Source organism: Protomyctophum parallelum (assembly GCF_964188405.1).
Source record: "Protomyctophum parallelum genome assembly, chromosome: 14".
NCBI classification, from domain to species: domain Eukaryota; kingdom Metazoa; phylum Chordata; class Actinopteri; order Myctophiformes; family Myctophidae; genus Protomyctophum; species Protomyctophum parallelum.
Window position 1 is genome coordinate 29,264,678 of NC_139709.1, and position 20,599 is coordinate 29,285,276.

The 20,599-nt window shown below is 45.7% G+C and overlaps 4 protein-coding genes across 4 annotated transcripts in view; 2 read left to right on the forward strand and 2 right to left on the reverse strand.

The window, feature by feature from the left end:
* The window catches only part of wdr47a (WD repeat domain 47a), a 39,699-nt gene that overhangs the window by 12,847 nt on the left and 6,253 nt on the right, over positions 1-20,599 (forward strand). Inside the window, exons 10-14 of the mRNA XM_083781582.1 lie at positions 10,723-10,998; positions 12,428-12,491; positions 17,652-17,809; positions 18,015-18,184; positions 18,767-18,937. Of these exons, the coding sequence (XP_083637708.1) occupies positions 10,723-10,998; positions 12,428-12,491; positions 17,652-17,809; positions 18,015-18,184; positions 18,767-18,937 (839 nt within the window). The remainder of the gene's footprint in view (positions 1-10,722; positions 10,999-12,427; positions 12,492-17,651; positions 17,810-18,014; positions 18,185-18,766; positions 18,938-20,599) is intronic.
* On the reverse strand, positions 4,661-8,055 carry LOC310870508 (tripartite motif-containing protein 16-like; the record flags this gene model as incomplete). The annotated part of the gene is made up of 2 exons (XM_083781744.1): positions 4,661-6,096; positions 7,806-8,055. The coding sequence occupies 2 exons, from the start codon at positions 8,053-8,055 to the stop codon at positions 4,661-4,663; spliced, it is 1,686 nt and encodes a 561-aa protein (XP_083637870.1).
* Positions 13,162-14,517, forward strand: LOC310870509 (phosphatidylinositol glycan anchor biosynthesis class U protein-like; the record flags this gene model as incomplete). Its single annotated transcript, XM_083781745.1, has 1 exon — positions 13,162-14,517. One exon carries the CDS (start codon positions 13,162-13,164, stop codon positions 14,515-14,517), a length of 1,356 nt encoding a protein of 451 aa, XP_083637871.1.
* Positions 16,659-17,153, reverse strand: LOC310870392 (peptidyl-prolyl cis-trans isomerase-like; the record flags this gene model as incomplete). The annotated part of the gene is made up of 1 exon (XM_083781588.1): positions 16,659-17,153. The coding sequence occupies one exon, from the start codon at positions 17,151-17,153 to the stop codon at positions 16,659-16,661; it is 495 nt and encodes a 164-aa protein (XP_083637714.1).

Here is a 20,599-nt window from a genome sequence, read left to right on the forward strand (position 1 = left end):
TAACCATGCAAGGCACCAACCTGCTCATCGGGAGCAGTTGGGGCCGGGGTTCAGTCAGTGTCTGTGTCTTGCTTCAGGACAGCACTTCCACATGAAGCCAGTAATTTTCAGATTCCAAGGTGCATGGCCACTCTACCTGCTGAGCCACTGCCAAAGAGACATTGCATTGTCGCTTTGAATTCGGCTCTGCTCTGTTTCCACACAGTTGTAACAATAAAAGCTGTTTTATTGTCACCGTCTATGTTGAGTGAAGCAGCATTTAGAGACTGATGTGTGAATCAACCAACACTTTTTTCGGATAAATTAAGAACGAAAGTTCCGTAGCAAACAAAGGCTGATGTTGTTCAAGAGGATCGACGCCCATAGTAAAAGGGTTGAACTTGTCACTCATGACAGTTCAGAGAGGCTTGTTGTTCCAGGGCATGCCACAATAGGCAAACATTCACCAAAAATAGCCGATCTAATGTACGCCGAGCTCACAACCCTTAACCCTTATCCCTAAAACTTTTAAAATTGTTCAAATAGCCGATCTACAAGCTCACAATGTCTCGATGTGGATCGGCTAGTTGAACTATTTTAAAATGTAAAAAAAATTGGCAAATACGTTTAGGGATAAGGGTGACGCAAGATGGAGCCCTTAGTGTGGAAAGAAAAGAGGACTAAAGATAAATTCTTAATTTACCAACAAACAAAAAAGATTAAACTATGGAGATAAGAGGGTTCTGCCCGACAGCAACGATAATAGGGTTTAAGTTGTTTTTAGACAGCCATGACTGCTTTTCCCAAAGCGAGCCCTCAGTGCTCTGTACCAGTGCTGGAGGGGCGGGGCTCTATTGTACAGTGTCATACAAGGACAACATGGGGTCTGCATCCACAATAGAGCACCAACGCACGCACGCACGCACACACACACGCACGCACACAGTGGCTAATTACAGTGTACATTCTAGTATGTTAAGTACAATAGAGGTGCAGCTGTCAGATGAGGAGCAGCAGGTTCACAATGATGGGTCCCATGAGGCCCCACCCCACCCACCCCTGTCTTTCATCACACACTGAACCATCTGGGCCGTTACCTACAGCCCTATACACTGACTACACCACCAGTGCTTCTCAAATGGGACCACTAATGCCCCTAGGCCAGTGCTTTTCAACCCTTCTCATATCAAGTCCCATTATTTATTCGGCATTTGAGCCACAGACCACCATTTGATGAGATTTAGCCTCTCAGACACACAGAACTCCATGCTGTATATTGATGTGGTAACCTGAGAGATAAAACATGCCAACGTTGATCAAAATAACAATTATTCTACATTATTTAATTATTGTGTAGACTTCTTGTAAATTAAGTAATGTTATGTTTAACAATAATGTAAGTCTTGAGAGCGTAAAATGAAACCAAATGGACACTAAGGGGCTATTTGCTTTCATTTTAAACTCTCAAGGGTTAAAGATCTATAAGGGTCCATTTGGTTACCAACTCTCCATTTAGCTCGGGACCACATGGAACTATCTGGAATCCCCATCATGACGTATTGTGAGCTTATAGAGCCCCCCAGGACCCCTGGCTGTCCCCGGACCTCACTGGCTGTCCCCGGACCTCACTGGCTGTCCCCGGACCCCACTGGCTGTCCCCGGACCTCACTGGCTGTCCCCGGACCCCACTGGGCCTAGAGTTTGACCCGGCAGTGACGCCCCCCGAATCCAGCCACCACCCCCTCCCCCTTAACACAAATACAACGTTACCATAGCAACTCACACACACTCTCAAAACACAGAAACTGCACCGGCGGCAACAAACAGTGCATTATTTCCCGGGTTTAAAAAGAAAGTGAATATAAAATGTGTGCCCCCTCCCATCACTCTATCAGAAGGACAAAGGCCCTTTGAATGATCCCCCCCCCCCTGCTCTGAACCCCTCTGCATTATTCACAAGACTATTGCACAGTGACATCATGACAGGTCGATTTTGAAGGTGCAGTTTACCAGGTCGTGATACATAAATTGGCCTCGCTCTGCGCACATTCGTATTATGAAAGGCATATCGGCCCGTGTTGAACGCACTCGGCCCGTGTTGAACGCACACACATTTGGCATACCGCGTCCCTGAATATTTTAGCATTGTGGGAGTGTCCATATGTTAATTATTCTCGCTTTGCGCAATTTGCTATTAAGCCCCTTGACCTAAAGACACTCAGCGCATAACGATTAGACGTGGGTCTGACCACCTCATAAACGCAAAAAGCACTGTTTGATTTGACACTTGAGCGGCTCTGGAAGGATGGTAGAGTGTTGCCATGTCTGTTTATTATAAGCGGCTTATTTTTCTGTAAAGTTGCTTTGTGTGGTTGCTTTTCTTGTTTCTAAAGTGGTTATTTGGGCTTTTCTCCTAATGTTGTTTAAACCAGTGATCGTCACACAGCACATTCCCATGTCAAGGATCCCCAGATGAATGCATTTGCCCAACTAAGGACAGCTAATCCAAAAATTAAATAAAAAGATTACTTTTGAAAATAGCAGATCTATACCAGCTCACAATGCATCACATTCATTCATTAAAACTATGAACTCTGACTGCAGGGGGATATATAATGATCATTATAACAATGTGCAAGAACATATTTAAAAAGAAGGAAGAACTTTATATTTGTGGACAATCAAAATATGTTTTTTTATTTTAATGTGGTGTCATTCAAATTAATCTGGATATGGCAGACTCACTATTTAGAAAATAAAAACATGGCACTTCATTTAAAATAGGTTACAGACCCCTGTTATATGCGCTTATTTTTATAGACCTATTTACTTGTTTCTATGAGACATGGCATTTTTGCGTCTTTTAAAAAAAAATGTTGAGATTAGAAACGGCCATAATTCTTTCATTTCTCAACCTTAAAAATAAATAAAAACATCTCCATAATCCGTGGGAAATGTGCTTTCATATGCTGTATCACACCCGATTCAAGTCTTCTTCAATAAAATGCTACGAGCGAACTCAGCGAAGACCATACCATCGGGGCCACAGCATTACGCAGCACGCATTCAACTCATTCCTTCGTCGTGACTTGAATGAAATAAAATATAATAAACGTTATTTTACTGGTGTTTTTCAATAGAAACAAATAAAGAGCGTGTGTAGGCTACTGTGTGCAAGTGCAACAGTGCATGTACATGCATGCACTAGGCTATATTTCTTCCGTGTCGGGATGGTGATTGAGCTCTTCAAGTTCACAGCCCGTTTGGTCTTTCATAAAAAAACGTTGATATTAGCCTATAAACACTCATGGTTCTCTCATTTCTCAACCGTTTTATTAAATGTAAAAATCTCCATATTCCTTATGAATCTTGCTTTCATTCGCTGTATGGTACATGGTTCTATCGTTATCGAATTAATTAATTACGCATGGATTGGCAATTTGCCAATATGCTGCTATCTACTCGCAATTCCATTCCGATCTGAAAGGTGGGTCTGTTCTTTTGAGGCATAAAGGTGACAGCATGCAGTGCAATAGGAATAATTAACCCAAATGTGACAAAGGCATGTCATGTCTTCTATGGTGCCAGCCTGAAGAAATGTCATACCACGACCCCCAAAGTGCGCATTCCGTATGTGACATCAGCTGACTGGTAAAGAGAATAGTACGGACATGTTGATTGGGTACGTCTCAAACACGCCTTAAACACACCCATGACTAATTCAAGGCCGTTTTGAGCACTCCGCGGGGTGTCAAAAGCGCTTCTTAACATGCCCAAAATTGCAATATGACATACTACACGCCCCCAGATCATAATACTGTAATTAGATTAGTAATATAGAAGTAAGTAACATAGAAGTCCTAAATCGACCCCCATTACTCCACAGTGCTTTTGTCCCCCTGTGCTATTTTAACTAGATGCAGACAATATGGCACGTGATTGTTTTGGTTTGGTCTGAAGCAGTCTGGCAATAAACACCATCAAAGGGGAAGTATATTCTGGTCCCCGGGCGGGAGGGGGAGGGAGGGAGGGGGACGTTGCTTTTACTGCTTCACCCAGCAGATGGCAGCACAGTTGGCTTTTTGATTTAGGGCTGCAAAAGAGATTCAACTGACAAACAAAAAACAAGAATGACTTCAGTCATAACCGGCAGGTGAAGAAAGCTCTCGTTTATGATCGTCTACAGTATAACCGGTTTGTGTTCCACAGCCTCTGCCTGAGCTCACGGCTTCACGTTGCGGTGTTCAGAATATGGCTTTTATGGGTCAGATTTATTCTATGCTGACCAAAATAGTGATGTCAGATTGGAGGTCGTCATAAAAAAAATCACACCTGTGTGAACTGAGTGGTGCAACTCCCCCCCCCCCCTCCTCTCTCTCTCTCCCATTAGCAAGCAACAGGCAGCACTAATACTATCTCTCTCTCTCTGTTTCTGGCAAACAGCGCCCCCACTGGTACTAAATAGTCATATACTCATGCTCATGGCCACATGCCACATAGGTACGCACGGACATTGCTGGTTGTAGGAGTGGTTGCACCACTCAAAAAAATCTTCCCATTAGACAAATAAAATAAACATGATTCAAGTGACAAAGTTTAGGAACAACATGACCGTTTTTTTCTCAGTCAAATAATTTATTTAAATAATAATATAAATTATTTAAATTATTTATTTATTCATTCAAGTAAAACAAGGGTAGCTGAGGTCACACAACTCAGCGCTGTATCCATTTCTCAGATTAAAAGCAGCGTGGAGGTTGTGTGTGAACGTGGTGTGGAATGTGTGAATGTGACTCATGGTGTCAGACACGCTGTAGAAGGACAGAGTACCTGCCTGGTGGTCCAGGTACACTCCTACTCTGGGAAACACACGGCCTGAGGTGTAAGTACCACTTTTGTTGTGATAAAAACGATAGCCTCGTTTGGTACAGATGAAAGACCACGATATATCATCGTCTCCAAATTTATGTGAAAAATCTTTTCTGATGATATCTTTATATGAGACTGATATACAAACATGGGATCCAATCCACTCTACCTCCCAGTAACAGCGTCCAGACATACCCTCTCTACTCATCACCTGATATCCAGTGAATCTCTCTGGGTGAAGAGGATATGATTGATCTTCGTTTGTGCATGTTACTTTTCTGTTCCCTTCAGACAGAACCATGCATTGATGTACTGTGTTTGGATCCAGTGTGATTGGACGTGCATATTTTAAGAACTCGGCTCTGGTCTTGGGTTCTGGTGGTGTTGAGGGTGAGACATCCACTCTGTCCACTGTCTCTGAGACGTCGTTTGTCCCTTCCTCTGTGAGAATGTCCTCTAGTTTGGCCCTCATCTCGGATACGGCCACAGTCACATCTTCAAAGTATCTCAGAGGACGGACATTGCTGCTGACTGGGTGTGTAGATTCACTGATCCTTGAGAGGGAGGATGTGTAACGCTGTAGAAAATGGATGTGATCCTCTGTGAGTGAGAGCTGCTCCAGCTCAGCATGTCTTTTCCACAGTTCAGTGACCTCCTGCACGACATGCCTCCTCAGTTCTTCAGCACGACTCACTTCACGTTTCTGCTGGTCTCTGATCAGATGCCTCGCCTTGGATCGTCTTCTCTCCATGGAAGTGATGAGCTCAGTAAAGATGGTGTCACTGTCCTCCACTGCTCTGTCAGCACAGTGGTTGATGGACTCCACCTCATGGTGAAGCACCTGTACATCTTTTTCTCTCTCTTGGATTCTCTTCTGGATGTTCTGCTGACTTGTATGGAGCTCTTTCTGTCTCTTAGTCCGCTCTGCCGCAGCTGAGGTCATATCGTGACCTTTGTGTTCTTCCACAGAGCACAGAGAACAGATACACTGCTGATCGGTGCGGCAGAAAAGCTCACTCATCCTCTTGTGACGAGAGCAGATGTTCTCCTGAAGCTCGCCGGAGGCTTTGACCAGCTTGTGTGTCTTAAAGGCAGGAGACTGATAGTGAGGCAGGAGGTGAGTGTCACAGTAAGAGACCAGACACTGAAGACAAGTCTTCACAGCTTTCAGTCTCCTCCCAGTGCAGAAATCACAGGCCACATCTCCAGGTCCAGCGTAGCAGTGATCAGGAGGAGCAGCTTGGAGTCCTGTTGATAGATTGATACATTATATATTTATCAATCTGATAAAATAAATAAAAGAATCACACCTGTGTGAAGTGAGGGGCGCTCTAATATCATCATACGTCATAATGTGAAGTTGGTGAGGCGGTTCTTGAGTTGCGTGGATTACAGACGTACACACATACGTACAGAGACGTGGTAATTTAGCCATTTATTGGGATCCGATGGTAATTCCGACAGGGCATTAGTCCGACATGCGGGAACAACGGCCGGACTCAAGCTCGAGCTTGAGTTATGGTTATACTGTAGGTTAGGGTTTGAGGTATAGGTTGTCGGTCTAATAACTGTCGAACCAAATAATAGTGTCGGACTGTACACGCGTAAGACACGATGGACTAGGGTTTAATATTTCCCCCGGATTTGGCTCATTTGAAATCCCGGAAATTTGGCGACCTTTTCCCCTGGGAATTCCCGTCGAAAAAAAAGAAAGAAAAAAAGTGCCCTTTAAAATGCATTTATATGTAGATACTTCATATTTTCAATAGAATAGTAATATTTTATTGTTAAAAACGTTTTATTTGAACGGAATATGAACATTAAAATGCAATTATTAAATTAAAATATTTAGGCATAGGCCTACGCAATTCAGAAATAAGTGACAAGTGAGTTTGCACACAGAGCACGTTTTTCGGGACGAATATCGGAACGAATGTCGGAGCACGGGAAAGAGAAGGTGATCATCTTGTTTTATACTTTATGAAAAGTCAGATGGGATTCACTGGCCGGACAAGATCAGCAACAATGAGATTCTATGGATCAAAACAAAACTCCCCGTGGCAGACGAAATTGGACAAAGAAGATGGAGATGGATCAAGCATACATTGCGCAAACCAGTGTCAAACAGGACCAGACAGGCTCTGACTTGAAACCCTCAAGGGAAGAGAAACAGAGGCTTCTCCACTACTCACTGACTTTTGTCAGGCACAAGGAACAGAAACAGTATAGGCACTCTGCCAAGCTGGGTTATCAACACACCCAGCCTATTAGAGATGTGCATCTGCATACCTGTTATTTATTTATTGACATCAAACTGGGAGAGGAGAGAACAAATGTGACCAGATTTGACTGAGAGACTGCCATCGCACAAATTCCAGCTTTTCAAATTCCAGTTTTTTTTCTTTTTTCAGTTGAGTGAGTTAATATCACAGGCAGACTCTTCACATACTAGACTAGAGCATGTCTGAAATAAGTGTCAGAGCTGAAATCGACATGTAAATATGAAATAAATGCTTAAACATGTGATCCTTTCAAGCCTCTTTTCTCAACTCGCTGTTTTCTGCAAGACATTACTCTATAAGCCATATCTCCAAAACTTGTGGGTCAAACTGAACAACCAATGTCAATTTGAAGCCATGATTCCCTGCTTTCATATGACATGAAAAAACGAAAATTCTAAAAATCCAATGGCAGTCCCTCAGTCAAATTTTGTCACAAATGATTGTTTGCCTGATCACTCAATTCACTCTTGTGGTGGAGAAGGACGATGAACCACTGTTTATCACAAAATATGTAACCATTTCTGTACCCTACTCGCAGTATAAACTTCAGAAAACTATGTGGAAGCTATCACTAATAATTTCAGACAATTTTCTGTAAATAAACCTCTGTATTCTATTGGTTTAATAAATAATCCGACAGACAGTTGTATTTACAAGAGGATTTAAAGGTATCACCCGTCTTCTTCAGGCTCTCCACCACTTCAGACAACATGGTATTTTTCTTCAGAACAGGTCTTGGGATGAAGGTGTGTCTGCACTGTGGACAGGTGAATGTTCCTCTTTGGTCATCCTGGTTCCAGTATCCCTCGATACACCTCCTGCAGTAGCTGTGTCCACAGGGAATAGTCACTGGGTCCTTCAGTAGATCCAGGCAGATAGAACAACACAACTGTTCCTGATCCAGTTGAACTCCCTGCTGTGCCATTTTCCTACGACTGTCTGTCTGTATGACTGACCGACTGACTGACTGACTTCTAACTCGAGTGTAGTTTGGCTTACTCAGAAATCACATGACGTGGGAGGTTCATCTTCCTCGTTTGTGTGTGTGTGTGTGTGTGTGTGTGGGTCACAGTAAACAAAACACTTGTGTTCCCGAGGCTAGATTCACATAGTGATTCACAGGTAGAAAATGTTTCCACCCTGTTGTAACATGAGTCAGTTTTCTTCGTGTGTTCCGTCTATAAAAACTATTATCTATTGCAACTTTTAAAGACAAAACACACTGAAACTTTCCCTGTAATACAACCATAAATAAATACGTCTCCATGCCAGCTTGTGATAGACATTTCCATCAATATGATTACATATTATATTACAGGACATGCATAACAAGTGATCAATAATATTATTAATATACCTGTAATCCTAGCCCTAAATGTATACAGTACTAATGGCCTCCTCCCTGATGTGTCATAGTGTCTATAGTCTACTCTATTCCACTGCACTACAGATTTTAAAACAAGCCACTTATGCAAAACAAAATAAAACACAAAATCATCTGTGTGCAAAATCCCACAGCTCACAGCTCACAACACATCACAGCACGTTCTGAGCTTGTAGTTCAGCAATTTTATAAGTCTTTATTTTTAGTCTTTAATGGCATGCCCAAAATGGGGATGTCAGGGCTAAAGTGGTCAGCTATAGCTTTAGAAAACCTGGAGACTGTAAAGTTATCCTCTGTATACTGAGGCAGTGCTGAGTTTATACTGAGGCAGTGCTGAGTTTATACTGAGGCAGTGCTGAGTTTATACTGAGGCAGTGCTGAGTTTATACTGAGGCAGTGCTGAGTTTATACTGAGGCAGTGCTGAGTTTATACTGAGGCAGTGCTGAGTTTATACTGAGGCAGTGCTGAGTTTATACTGAGGCAGTGCTGAGTTTATACTGAGGCAGTGCTGAGTTTATACTGAGGCAGTGCTGAGTTTATACTGAGGCAGTGCTGACTGCTGAGTTGTTCGTGATTTCAATAATAGTGTCTTATCAGTACAGACAGTGCTTCCATCTTACAATGTAGGAGCAAAAATGGCAACTTAGTTGCAAAGATGAATGTGTGTGCACTATTGTGTAAAAATACTTCTTCATGCGGTTATAATTATATACAGTAGGCAGATTTTCAGAAGACAGTGTTACTTGAGGACAGGAATAGATTCAATTCTACCAGCTAAACTAGTTTGTCAATGTACTGTAGCTTCCATAGTTGTGGTTTCCATGACGGTGAAAAAGACTTGAGAGCCAAAACAGATAATTATGTACATGATGAGGGAAGGTTAGCCAATGGAACCACCCTAGGACTACTGTCTCTGTCTGTACCACATGCAAACAGAGCTGCTACTTTAATCACACCATAAATCTGAGTTTTTTGTACTTGCAGAAAACAGCGAGTTGAGAAAACAGGCTTGAAAAGTTCACTTCTGTGGTCTCTAACATTACACCTAGCTACATGTTTAAGCATTTATTTCATATTTACATGTCGATTTCAGCTCTGACACTTATTCAGACATGCTCTAGTATGTGAAGAGTCTGTGCTATTAACTCATTTTGGATTTAAAAAAAAAGTTTTTCTCCTCTGGTGAAAAGCTGGATGTTGCGCGATGGCAGGCTCTCAGTCAATCTGTCAATTTTGTCCCAAAGTGACTGCAAAAAACACTATTTGTTTCAAAACAAGTTATTTGTATGTACCCCCTCCAACATTTTCAACAGTTTTTATTGTATTTTGACACTTGCTTTGGCAATGTAAACGTATGTTAAATCATGCCAATATAGCTCCTTTGAATTGATTCATGAGGGATGGAAAGAATCGCAGGGTCACAGAGTGCCGAAGTCCAGACGTCACTCGCTTATCCCCTGGTTCGCAGAAGTTTTTCTCTATGGAGAATAACATCGGTCAACTTAAAATCGTGTCATTGTCAATAAACAATCTGTCTCAGTGATATTGTCGGGGAGGTGGAGCTGTATTGTTTACGATAGTCAACAATACAGTCACTCATATTTGATAGAGTCTGTTTCTAGCTAAAAATCGCGAACGATTTCCATGAGTGGATCGACGATGTTGTGGATCAAGCATTTCCATGGATGATGATTGCAGAGTATTATTTTGGTTGTTATTAGCATTATTAGAAACTCTGGAACACTTTCTCTCAACTGATATAAATGAGCTTAACCCTACTTTGGCTTGGTGCTCCTTCTCAACAGATCTTATGGCATGCCATGTTTTTGTTCATTTCCACTATAGTCACATAGCATTGAGTTGACTCACAAACCGCATGAGTACGTGTGCTATACAGGTACCAGGTAGCAACAATTCCACTAATCTCCTGCAACATATTAATGAGCATGTCATCCCGAAACTATGAGTCGCCAAAAGTATTCAAACTTTTTTTTATTATATTGAGATTAGATTGTGCCACAGACACAGAGAGTCTTGCCACGGACATGTTTGTGTGCGTGTGTGCGTGCGTGCGCGCGTGTGTGTGATTGTAAAAAAATAAAAAAAATATGTTTGTGTGTGTGTGTGTGTGTGTCTGTGTCTGTGTCTGTGTCTGTGTCTGTGTGTGTGTGTGTGTGTGTGTGTGTGTGTGTGTGTGTGTGTCTCAGGTCCATCCAGAAGCTGGAGGAGCTGAACGTAGGCATGGATAACCTGGGGGAGGAGGTCCAGGCTCTGAGCCAGCAGTGCAACGGCAACGAGAACGGCAACGGGAACGCCAACGACACCGCGCCGCCGCCGCCCTCGGAGAACAACAACGACGAGCAGCCGGCCACCACGCAGAGGGGGGAGGGGCTGATCAGCAGCAGCACGCCACAGCGCACGCCGGGGGGCCGGGCGGCCGTGCCCCCCACTCCTCCCAGCGAGTCCCCCGTCCTCTCCCAGAGGTGGGTGTATATACAGTATGTCACCGTTTTTCCCTGGGACTGGGATTCGGGACCGATTTGTGGGTCGCCGACACATTTTTAAGGGTCCCTTTATTTTTGGTTTCCGAACACTGTGAAATAAAATAATATTATTATCATTTCAAAACATTTTCAAAAAGCATTCCCAACAGTCCCGGGGAAAACGTCTGATTTCTGTTTTGGGTCACGAGCTAAAAAGTTTGGGAACCACTGGTGTATTTTTGATTTTGAGAGCAAATTTAGATTTTGTTTTAGTCAGTCTTTTGAGTAAAAATGTTATTTAGTTGTATAGTCATACTTTAGTCATCTGAAAATGTTTTGGTGTTTTAGTCAACAAAATCTAAATCTACAGTTGATTTTGTCAACTAAAATGTGTTTTGGCGGTCCTTGATGGTGACGTAATGCCCGATTGTACACTTCGTTGCACTCTTCAATAGCAGATCTACAAGCTCACAACGCATCGTGCTGCGACACACTGTGAGCTTGTAGATCTGCTATTTTCAGAGTGCTACCAAGCATAACATCACTTGTCTTTTAGTTCTGCTGGATCTCTTCTCCACTAGTCTCCCCCTAACATTTTAGGCTAGTTTGCATTTGTTGACGAAATTGTCAGTACATTTTTAGTCATCGTAGCTTATCTAGTTTTTGTAGGTAGGTAGGTTTTCCGTCGTAGTTTTAGTCAACTAAATCAACACTGGAACTGTGATGTGATGGGCATGTGTCACTTTTTGCGGGGCACTAGCCCCTCCTATGCCCAGCTTTGAGTGTTTGTGTAAACACAAAACATTGAAGACAAAAGTGAGGACGCAAATTGTGATTGGTCAGAATGAGATGATGTATGATGAATAAGACCCTTCACACGGGTGTGATTTTTCAATTAAAGCTGCACTATGTATAACTTTACTGTTCTGCCAGGGATTTTAATAGGAAAGTGCTGACATTCCCCTCCCATGTCCAGTTTTGAGGGTTTGTGCAAACACAAACATTGAAGACAAAAGTGTGTGAAGACAAAAGTGAGGACGCAAATTGTGAGCCAGAATGAGATGATGTATGATGATGACCTATGATGATAAGAGCACCCCTCACTTCACATGGGTGTGATTTTTGAGGGGCGCTATATACAGCTTTTGTCCCCACATGTCTCATATTTGCCGTTGACAATGAAAGGAGAAATTAGGTCATATGTCTGTCAAATATGACGTAAATATGTGGCAACACAAACATTAAATGCCATTGACAATGAAGGGAAAATGTACGTCTATGTAGACGAGCAACTCGGCTAACCAATCACATAAATTCAGTAGTTCATGAAATGATGTATGATAATGTATAAGAGCGCCCCTCATTTTACACAGGTGTGATTTTAACATTAAGTGTGTGTGTGTGTGTGTGTGTGTGTGTGTGTCAACAGTGGTCAGAAACCAAAAGGAGGTAAACCAGGCGATTCTCCGGGCTCCATGAGCCGAAGTAAAGAGGTAGGAAGCCAGGAATATGTGTTCAATTCAGAACGTGGTTAAATTGGCACAATAACCTCATGAAATGCATTTGAATAGAAGTTGGATTCAGTCTACAGACAGCCTTGCCCACGTATAGAGCTGCCCGAATACCCTATGTAGATCCAGCACAACATGAGCACGTTATGCAACATTATGTCATCATGTCCTCCTATGAAACTGGCTTCATTAGTAATTGCCAGTTCTTTAATAGCTATTGTATTTCTAGTTTGGATCCCAAAGTCTTTTTTTCTTCAGTGTTCAGTGTTTCTAATTCAGACTATGTTAAGCCTTGGCCATTGACTGCGTCATCAACTGGCTCTTTGCACTTTCTGCTGTTGCTTTCATTTGGGTCGAGCCCCCGTTGACACATGGGACTCAGACCCGTTCAACATGCCCAAAATGTAGAGATGTACAGATAACATCATCATTGTGATGTCATCGATGCTCCAGAAATAGAAGATAAAGGATTGGTGCATGCATGAGCCTTTGTTGTCATTAGCTTGTTTTGCCTACACCATAATGTCTTGTCAAGACTGACGTCATCGGCCTTGACTTGCTAACCGAGAGGACTTCAACTCCCACCATGCCTCTCTCTCGCACGGGGTGGGGCCACGAGGGGATCACCGGGGAACTCCTCATCCTCGCCAAGATGGCGGCTCCCTTGGCGCTGCTGTTGACTCTGGCCGCTGCGATCCGTGCCATTCTGTTTGGGTCCAGCTTAGCGGCTTTGGTCGCAGACAGTGTGGAGGTGGTTTCTCCTCTGAACGCCTGGAGGAGAGCGATGGAGGCTCTGGCTCTGCTCGACCTGGGAATATCACCCTACTCTGGAGATGTGTTCCACGGGAGCCCCCTCGTCATCTGCCTCCTCCACTTCGTCGTGGATTACGCAGAGGTCGCGTTCATGGCGGCAGACGGGATCACTGCCGTGGCTCTCTACCTGGCAGCAAAGGACCTCGACCAGCAAGAGTTCCGAAAGCAGAAACACGCAGAAACGCGCCCCGCCGTAAACTCCACAGAGCCGGTCAGAAGAAGCCCCGGTGACATGCATCGCGTCCCGCTACAAGTAGCCGCGGTATACCTCTTGAACCCGTTCACCGTCCTGTCCTGCGTGGCCATGTCGACCTCCGGCCTAAACAACGCCGTCGTCGCGCTCCACATCCTCGCCACCGCTAAAGGAAGCGCCCCACTGAGCGCCACGTTCCTGGCCCTCGCCACGTACCAGTCCGTCTACCCGGTGACGCTGTTTGCCCCGGCGCTGCTGCACCTCCTCCAGCGTCGGCGCATCCCGGTAGAGGCTCTCGGGTCCGGCTTTTGGTTCTTCCTACTGCAGTATTCCTTCATGTACCTGGGAGGCCTCGCGGTCCTGCTGGGCCTGTCCTTCTCCCTGCTGGGGTCCTGGGACTTCTTGTGGTCCGTCCACGGGTTCATCCTGTCCGTTCCGGACCTGACGCCGAACGTCGGCCTGTTCTGGTACGTCTTCTCGGAGGTGTTCGACGCCTTCCGCCTCTTCTTCCTGTGCGCGTTCCAGGCCAACGCGTTCCTCTACGCCGTCCCGCTGTCCGTCAAGCTGCAGGAGCACCCGGCGTTCCTGACGTTCGCGCTCACGGCGCTCGCGGCCATCTTCAGGTCCTACCCCACGGTGGGAGACGTGGCCCTCTACCTGGCCCTCCTCCCCGTGTGGAGTCGCCTGCACCCCTACCTGAGGAACGTCTTCCCGGTGTCCTGCGTGCTGCTGGCCTGCTCCGCCATGTTCCCCGTCTTCTGGCACCTCTGGATCCGCGCGGGCAGCGGCAACCCCAACTACTACTACGCCGTCACTCTGCTGTTCAACGCGGCGCAGATCCTGCTGGTGGAAGATTATATCCACGCGTACCTGAAGAGAGAGCATCACCTGAGGCACGGGCAGGCTACTGTACCTCAGACTACTACTGTACCTCGCACTCCACAGACACACGTTGTTGAGCAACAGGACAGACAATCAAGTCCTATATTCCTTCTTTCTTGAAGTATCATCTTTCTTGCAAGCCCATCCTGGAGGTCTCGTATTTTGGACTGGGATTCCTGTCCTCTGTTAAAAATGGTTTACCTGGTCTGGTGTCTGTGGCATAAACTCATTTCCATGCCCTTTTGATTTAAATGGGAGCTACAATTAGCTGTATTCAGACGTGTTAGGACAGGAGACTTTTTTTTGGGCAGCAGGTTGCGTGGGACTGTCCCTCTTGTGGAGTACTTTGGGCGCCGCAGCTGTAGACACTTCCCTCTCGCTGTTGACTCGGGCTCATTATAGAGCCTGGTCGATCCAGATTCCTAGCCCTAGACGACCAATTACAAGGCTTTGACAGATCATTTGTAAAATAAACAGAAAATATGTATAAAAATAATATTTAATAATATACAGTATGATAAAGAAAACAAATAAATAAAAATAAAAGTTTGTAGATCTCCATTTTTTGTTGTTGTATCAGATTCCTAGACCTAGACAACCAATTACAAAGCTTTGACAGATAATTTGTAAAATAAACCAAAGAAATATATTAAAAAAAATATATATATATATAATAAAGAAAACAAATAAATACTTTTGTTGTTGTTGTTGTTGCATCTCCCAGGCCTGAACTGTTTATCTGGTGTTCAAATGCAACTGTCTTCGAGTTGAGTTAACACTTTAACAGTAACAGTTTACTATATGGAGCTCTTTTGTTTTGATACCATACTTTTTGAAAATATTAAATTAAATTGTTGTTTTATGGCCGTTTATGGAAGGGTGTTTGTTTGTCTAATAGAATTTGGTCCTTATACTCCCTACTAATTATCATGATAATGTGGCACCATGTCTGTCTACTCGCTCTGTCTCAGAGGAGCGTTGTGGACAGCTCAGATTCAGAAACCTGTCTACCAGTGAGATCATCGATAAGCTAATACAAACTTCTATTCCTGGAAAGGTAGCATGCTATAATGACATCATATTATTCCGTGCTCAAATCATTGTTATTCGTTATACACAGACACACAAAGTTGGGCATAGGAAATGCAAAAAAAGAAAAAAAACACAAAGTCACACTTGTGTGAAGTGAGCTCAAAAACAATTATGTAAAAATACCATATATCATGAGCTATTGAAGTTGAACAAAAAACGGAAAAAAATGGGACGTTTTGGAGAAATCCATGGTTACTAATGCAGCAACAAAAGGGAGGAGGACGGGTCAGTCAACAGATAGGGACGTCGGAACGGGGAGGGGCTAGTGAGGGGTACAGGTGGGTGGGTTATGAGGGTATAGCGACTTAACGACGCATACCACAACCGTGGCATCATTCTCGACCGCACCCTTTCATTCCTCCCCCACGTAAACCGGGTCACCACCTTCTTCCACCTCAAGACCATTCCCTACGTTCCGGCCCCTCTCTGTCAATGTCTGCTGCTGGAACACTCATCATGCATCCATCACATCGATTTTATTGCTGCAGCTTCCTCCACGACATCACCTCCAAAGTCCTCTATAAACTCCAATAAATATGTTCAGAGCAGAACCGCCTGTCTGCTCACCAGAGACCACAGTCCTCTACGAACTGCACTGGCTTAGCGGGCAAACCAAGAATCCACTTCAGAATACCTCACCGCCTACAAGGGACTGGTTCCCCGTACCTCTCCGACAAGTCCCCTCCCACTCCCTCAGGTCTGGTGAGGCTGACCCCTGACCCCAGTGCCACACACGGAAACCGGGGATATAGATAATTCTCTTTTTGTTACTGCTCCCTCCCTGTGGAATTCACTCCCCAACCATAAAGTCCCCATCCCATTCTTGAACCACAATCAATATTGCTTTCCCTAGCTCACCCCCCTTTTTTTTGTTGGTTCCATTGCTTTGATAAGATCTGACTCTTTTATTTTGTGTTTTTTCCTAATAAACGTAGTCCTTTTTTTGTTCCCCCTCAACCATGTAAAGCGACTTTTGAGTTATTAAAAAGGCGCAATAATATAAGTCAGAGATATTAATATTATTATAATCAGCTGTGTGAAGCTGGAAACTGAATTGGCCTCACGGGATTAACCAGGTCTCCCTTTCCCTTCTCTAGTCTAATGCATATCAAACTGGGGCTCCTTGATATGGTGTAGTGTAGGGGCCACGCTTTGGGTTAGCGGGCCATTCAGAGCTCTCCACAATCAGAGACCGTGATGGTCTTCGTGGTCTTCCCGTCCCTGGAGCCGTAGCTCTCCACCTTCTTCACGACATCCATCCCCTCCACCACCTTCCCGAACACCACGTGCTTCCCGTCCAGCCAGGGGGTCTTGGCGGTGCAGATGAAGAACTGCGAGCCGTTGGTGTTGGGCCCGGCGTTGGCCATGGACAGGACGCCGGGGCCCGTGTGCGTCAGCTTGAAGTTCTCGTCGGGGAACTTGGCTCCGTAGATGGACTTGCCGCCGGTGCCGTCGTTCTTGGTGAAGTCTCCGCCCTGGCACATGAACTCGGAGATGACGCGGTGGAACGTGGAGCCCTTGTAGCCGAAGCTCTTCTCGCCGGTGCAGAGCGCGCGGAAATTCTCGGCCGTCTTGGGGACCACGTCGGCGCGCAGCTCCATGACGATGCGGCCCACGGGGGCGCTGCCGGCGCTGATGTCGAAGTATACTCTTGGTTTGGACATGTTGGGATGTGAGGGAGCTTAGACGGTTATATTTGATCACTGAGAAAAACTAACTTGCTTAAAGAATTACCTTATGTCTTCCCGGCCATGCATTATATATGATCCTGCCATGGTGTTGCCGTGATGACGTGATGACGTCAGCCATGCATTTCCACACTTGGGCACGGCACACTTGGGCACGGCAGCATGCACCCGTTGTTGTGTTTTCCCTGGCTTTGTGCGTCCCTCACTTCGCAGTGTGATTTTTACAAGCATGTTCCACCACACGTGTTACACCCTCCCCGTGAAACCCACCTCACATGAAGTCATGTGTATCGGAGGACACACACTCACGCGCCCACAAACACACACGTCACACATGCAATGTCGACCTTTCCCAATATCTTGTTATCGACAGTTGTTGGCATTATGATAGCATCGAGGTCAATGTAGATTAAATCCAGCTATAGATCACGCTGCTAATCACGTTCAACCCGTGCGTTTGTGTCTGCGTTTCAGGACGACGCGCCCAAAGACCTCTTTGTGCCGGTGCAGACGCTGGAGGACACCCAGGCCATCCGAGCGGTGGCCTTCCACCCGTCGGGGGCGCTGTACGCCGTGGGCTCCAACACCAAGACCCTGCGTGTGTGCGCTTACCCAGACACACTGGACACAAGGTAAGCACCTTGCTTTTCTGCTATACAGCCACAGTTTTCATCCCAACTATTACACCAGCTGACATCACTTTAAATGGCTCTGGATAAGAGTGTCAGGGGTTGTAAACTGTTGTATAATGAAACGCCCCACACATTAAAAACCCCAACAACGATAAGAACCGATTCTCTCCGTTTCTTGTTCCTTGCCTTCTCTTCCCGTCTCCAGCGGGTCAAGTCCGCCCAAGCAGCCGGTGGTGCGTTTCAAGAGGAACAAACACCACAAGGGTTCCATCTACTGCGTGGCCTGGAGCCACTGTGGACAGCTGCTGGCCACCGGCTCCAACGACAAATACGTCAAGGTGCTGCCGTTCAGCGCCGAGACCTGCAACGCCACAGGTAACGCACACTAACAGATGTGGGGTGTGATTCAGCAGCAATAATAACAGTAGTAATTTGAATGCACACTGTAAGCCCTATTGTGATCGTAGTAGGTTGCAGTTTACTATGAAAACCTGAATCTCCCACCGGCCGGTCGGTCGGTCAGTCAAGCCCCCATATATGGTCACGCCTCGTGACATCACACCTCCATATATGGTCACGTGCCTCGTGACAACACGCCTCCATATTCTGTTCTGACATTTCATATATGTTGATCTGACCCCCCCCCATGCCAAAGCGCCAGCGCTCGCCCAGCGGTCTGCCGTCACGCGACCTCACCCTTTAGGGCGTCTTACTGGTTATTAACAGATCAGATGCACACTGTAAGCCCTACAGTATATTATTATGAATACAATGAATAGTGGCTGTGATAGGGTACACATGAACACTCGCCCCGGGGCAAATCCAAGCTTAACAGGTTATACTTTCTTTGCTTCTCTTGCTTCTCCTCGTTCTCCCTCCTCCTCCTCCTCCTCCTCCTCCTCCTCCTCCTCCCTCCTCCCCCCCCCCCCTCCTCCTCCTCCTCCTCCTCCTCCTCAGGCCCGGACCTGGAGTTCAGCATGCACGACGGCACCATCAGGGACCTGGCGTTCATGGAGGGTCCGGAGAGCGGAGGAGCCATCCTGATCAGCGCCGGAGCGGGAGACTGTAACATCTACACTACCGACTGCCAGAGGGGACAGGGTCTGCACGCCCTCAGTGGACACACAGGTGAACTGCCAGAGGGGACAGGGTGGACAGGGTCTGCACGCCCTCAGTGGACACACAGGTGAACTGCCAGAGGGGACAGGGTGGACAGGGTCTGCACGCCCTCAGTGGACACACAGGTGAACTGCCAGAGGGGACAGGGTGGACAGGGTCTGCATGTCCTCAGTGGACACACAGGTGAACTGCCAGAGGGGACAGGGTGGACAGGGTCTGCATGTCCTCAGTGGACACACAGGTGAACTGCCAGAGGGGACAGGGGGACGCTCTCTCGAAAACGCAGAAAACGCTCTCGCCAGAACATGATTTACTATTCTGTATGCCTATCGGGTTGCAACTCGAACAGGGCTAAGTCGGCCTAAGCGAACTTCGCAAAACGTTCGATACGCCACGGCATCGGTGATGTCTCTCGTGGCTCAAGTTCGCTTGAGATGGCGCCCCTCCCTCGCGGTATGAAACTGTACTTGTAGGTGTGTGACCATTTATTAAAACGCGAAGGCGATTCCGCACTCACCGTCTACACCGGGGGCTTCTCAAAGTGTGTGTGACAAAGAGTCCGGGGGCGCCTCGGAATTCATAAATATCACTTCAGTTTAACCAGACCCTCTATACTTAAACTGTACTTTTACAGATTACAGTACACCACGCTTCACCAAATTTTTTTGGTGAATGTTCCCCACGGAATAGGAATGCTGGGGTTTAAGTGGTTAAAGTATAAAAGTCTAATGGAAACAAATATTCTCTCCAGTTTTCCTCATAACATACTGTATCTTTGGAGGAAAGATTTACATATTTACGTACCGTTAGTATGACAAAAGGTGCCATAAAGTAACAATGTAATTCAGGGGTGCCATGGATGAAAAGCTATTTATCTCTATACATTATTGCGACCAGAGGTTGCAGTTAACTATCAAACCTTGCGTTTTTGACACCTAACCCACAATCCCCGTCACTCTGTCACGTCACCTAACTCAAATCCCCGTCGCTCACCCCAGGTCATCGTGACATCAGCCCCCATATATGGTGCCCAGGTCATTGTGATTTATTGGTCAAAGTTCATCCCATGCCAAAGCGACAGCACTCGCCCAGCAGTCTGACGTCACCCAGGCGGATGCGTGCAGACGCCGATCTGCCCCAGCAGTACGACCTCCACACTCTCACGGAGGAGACTGCCGACGAGCGGCGCCGTCGTCTGTCCAGAACTAGAGTTCGAACTAGAGTTCTCAACAGGTCCGAAAATGAAGGCCCGGCCCTACCCTGTACATTCAATACACTGCCCCCGCTGCCACCCTTAGATCTCCATATATGGAGCTGACCTGTGGTGACATTCCAGATTCCATATCTTGATCTGACCTCATCACACCCTGTACACTCAAGATACGCTCCATATATGGCCAGTGTACGCTTCTCGCCCTCAGGCGTCTTACTGGTATAATGTATAGCAAAAATATAAAATGAGACGGATACCGGTTTTAAACTCGTGGACCATAAAGGAAACATCGCATTTGCTTTCTACCTCACATTTCTTGAGAGGAAAAAGGGAATGCTCTGAGAAAAAAATATGTCAGAATGTCTGGAGAAAAAACCTCACAATTCAATGAGTTTAGTGGTGAATGTGGGTTTCCTCTCGTGATGAGAAGGGTCATCATTAAGTGTGCATTTTGTGGT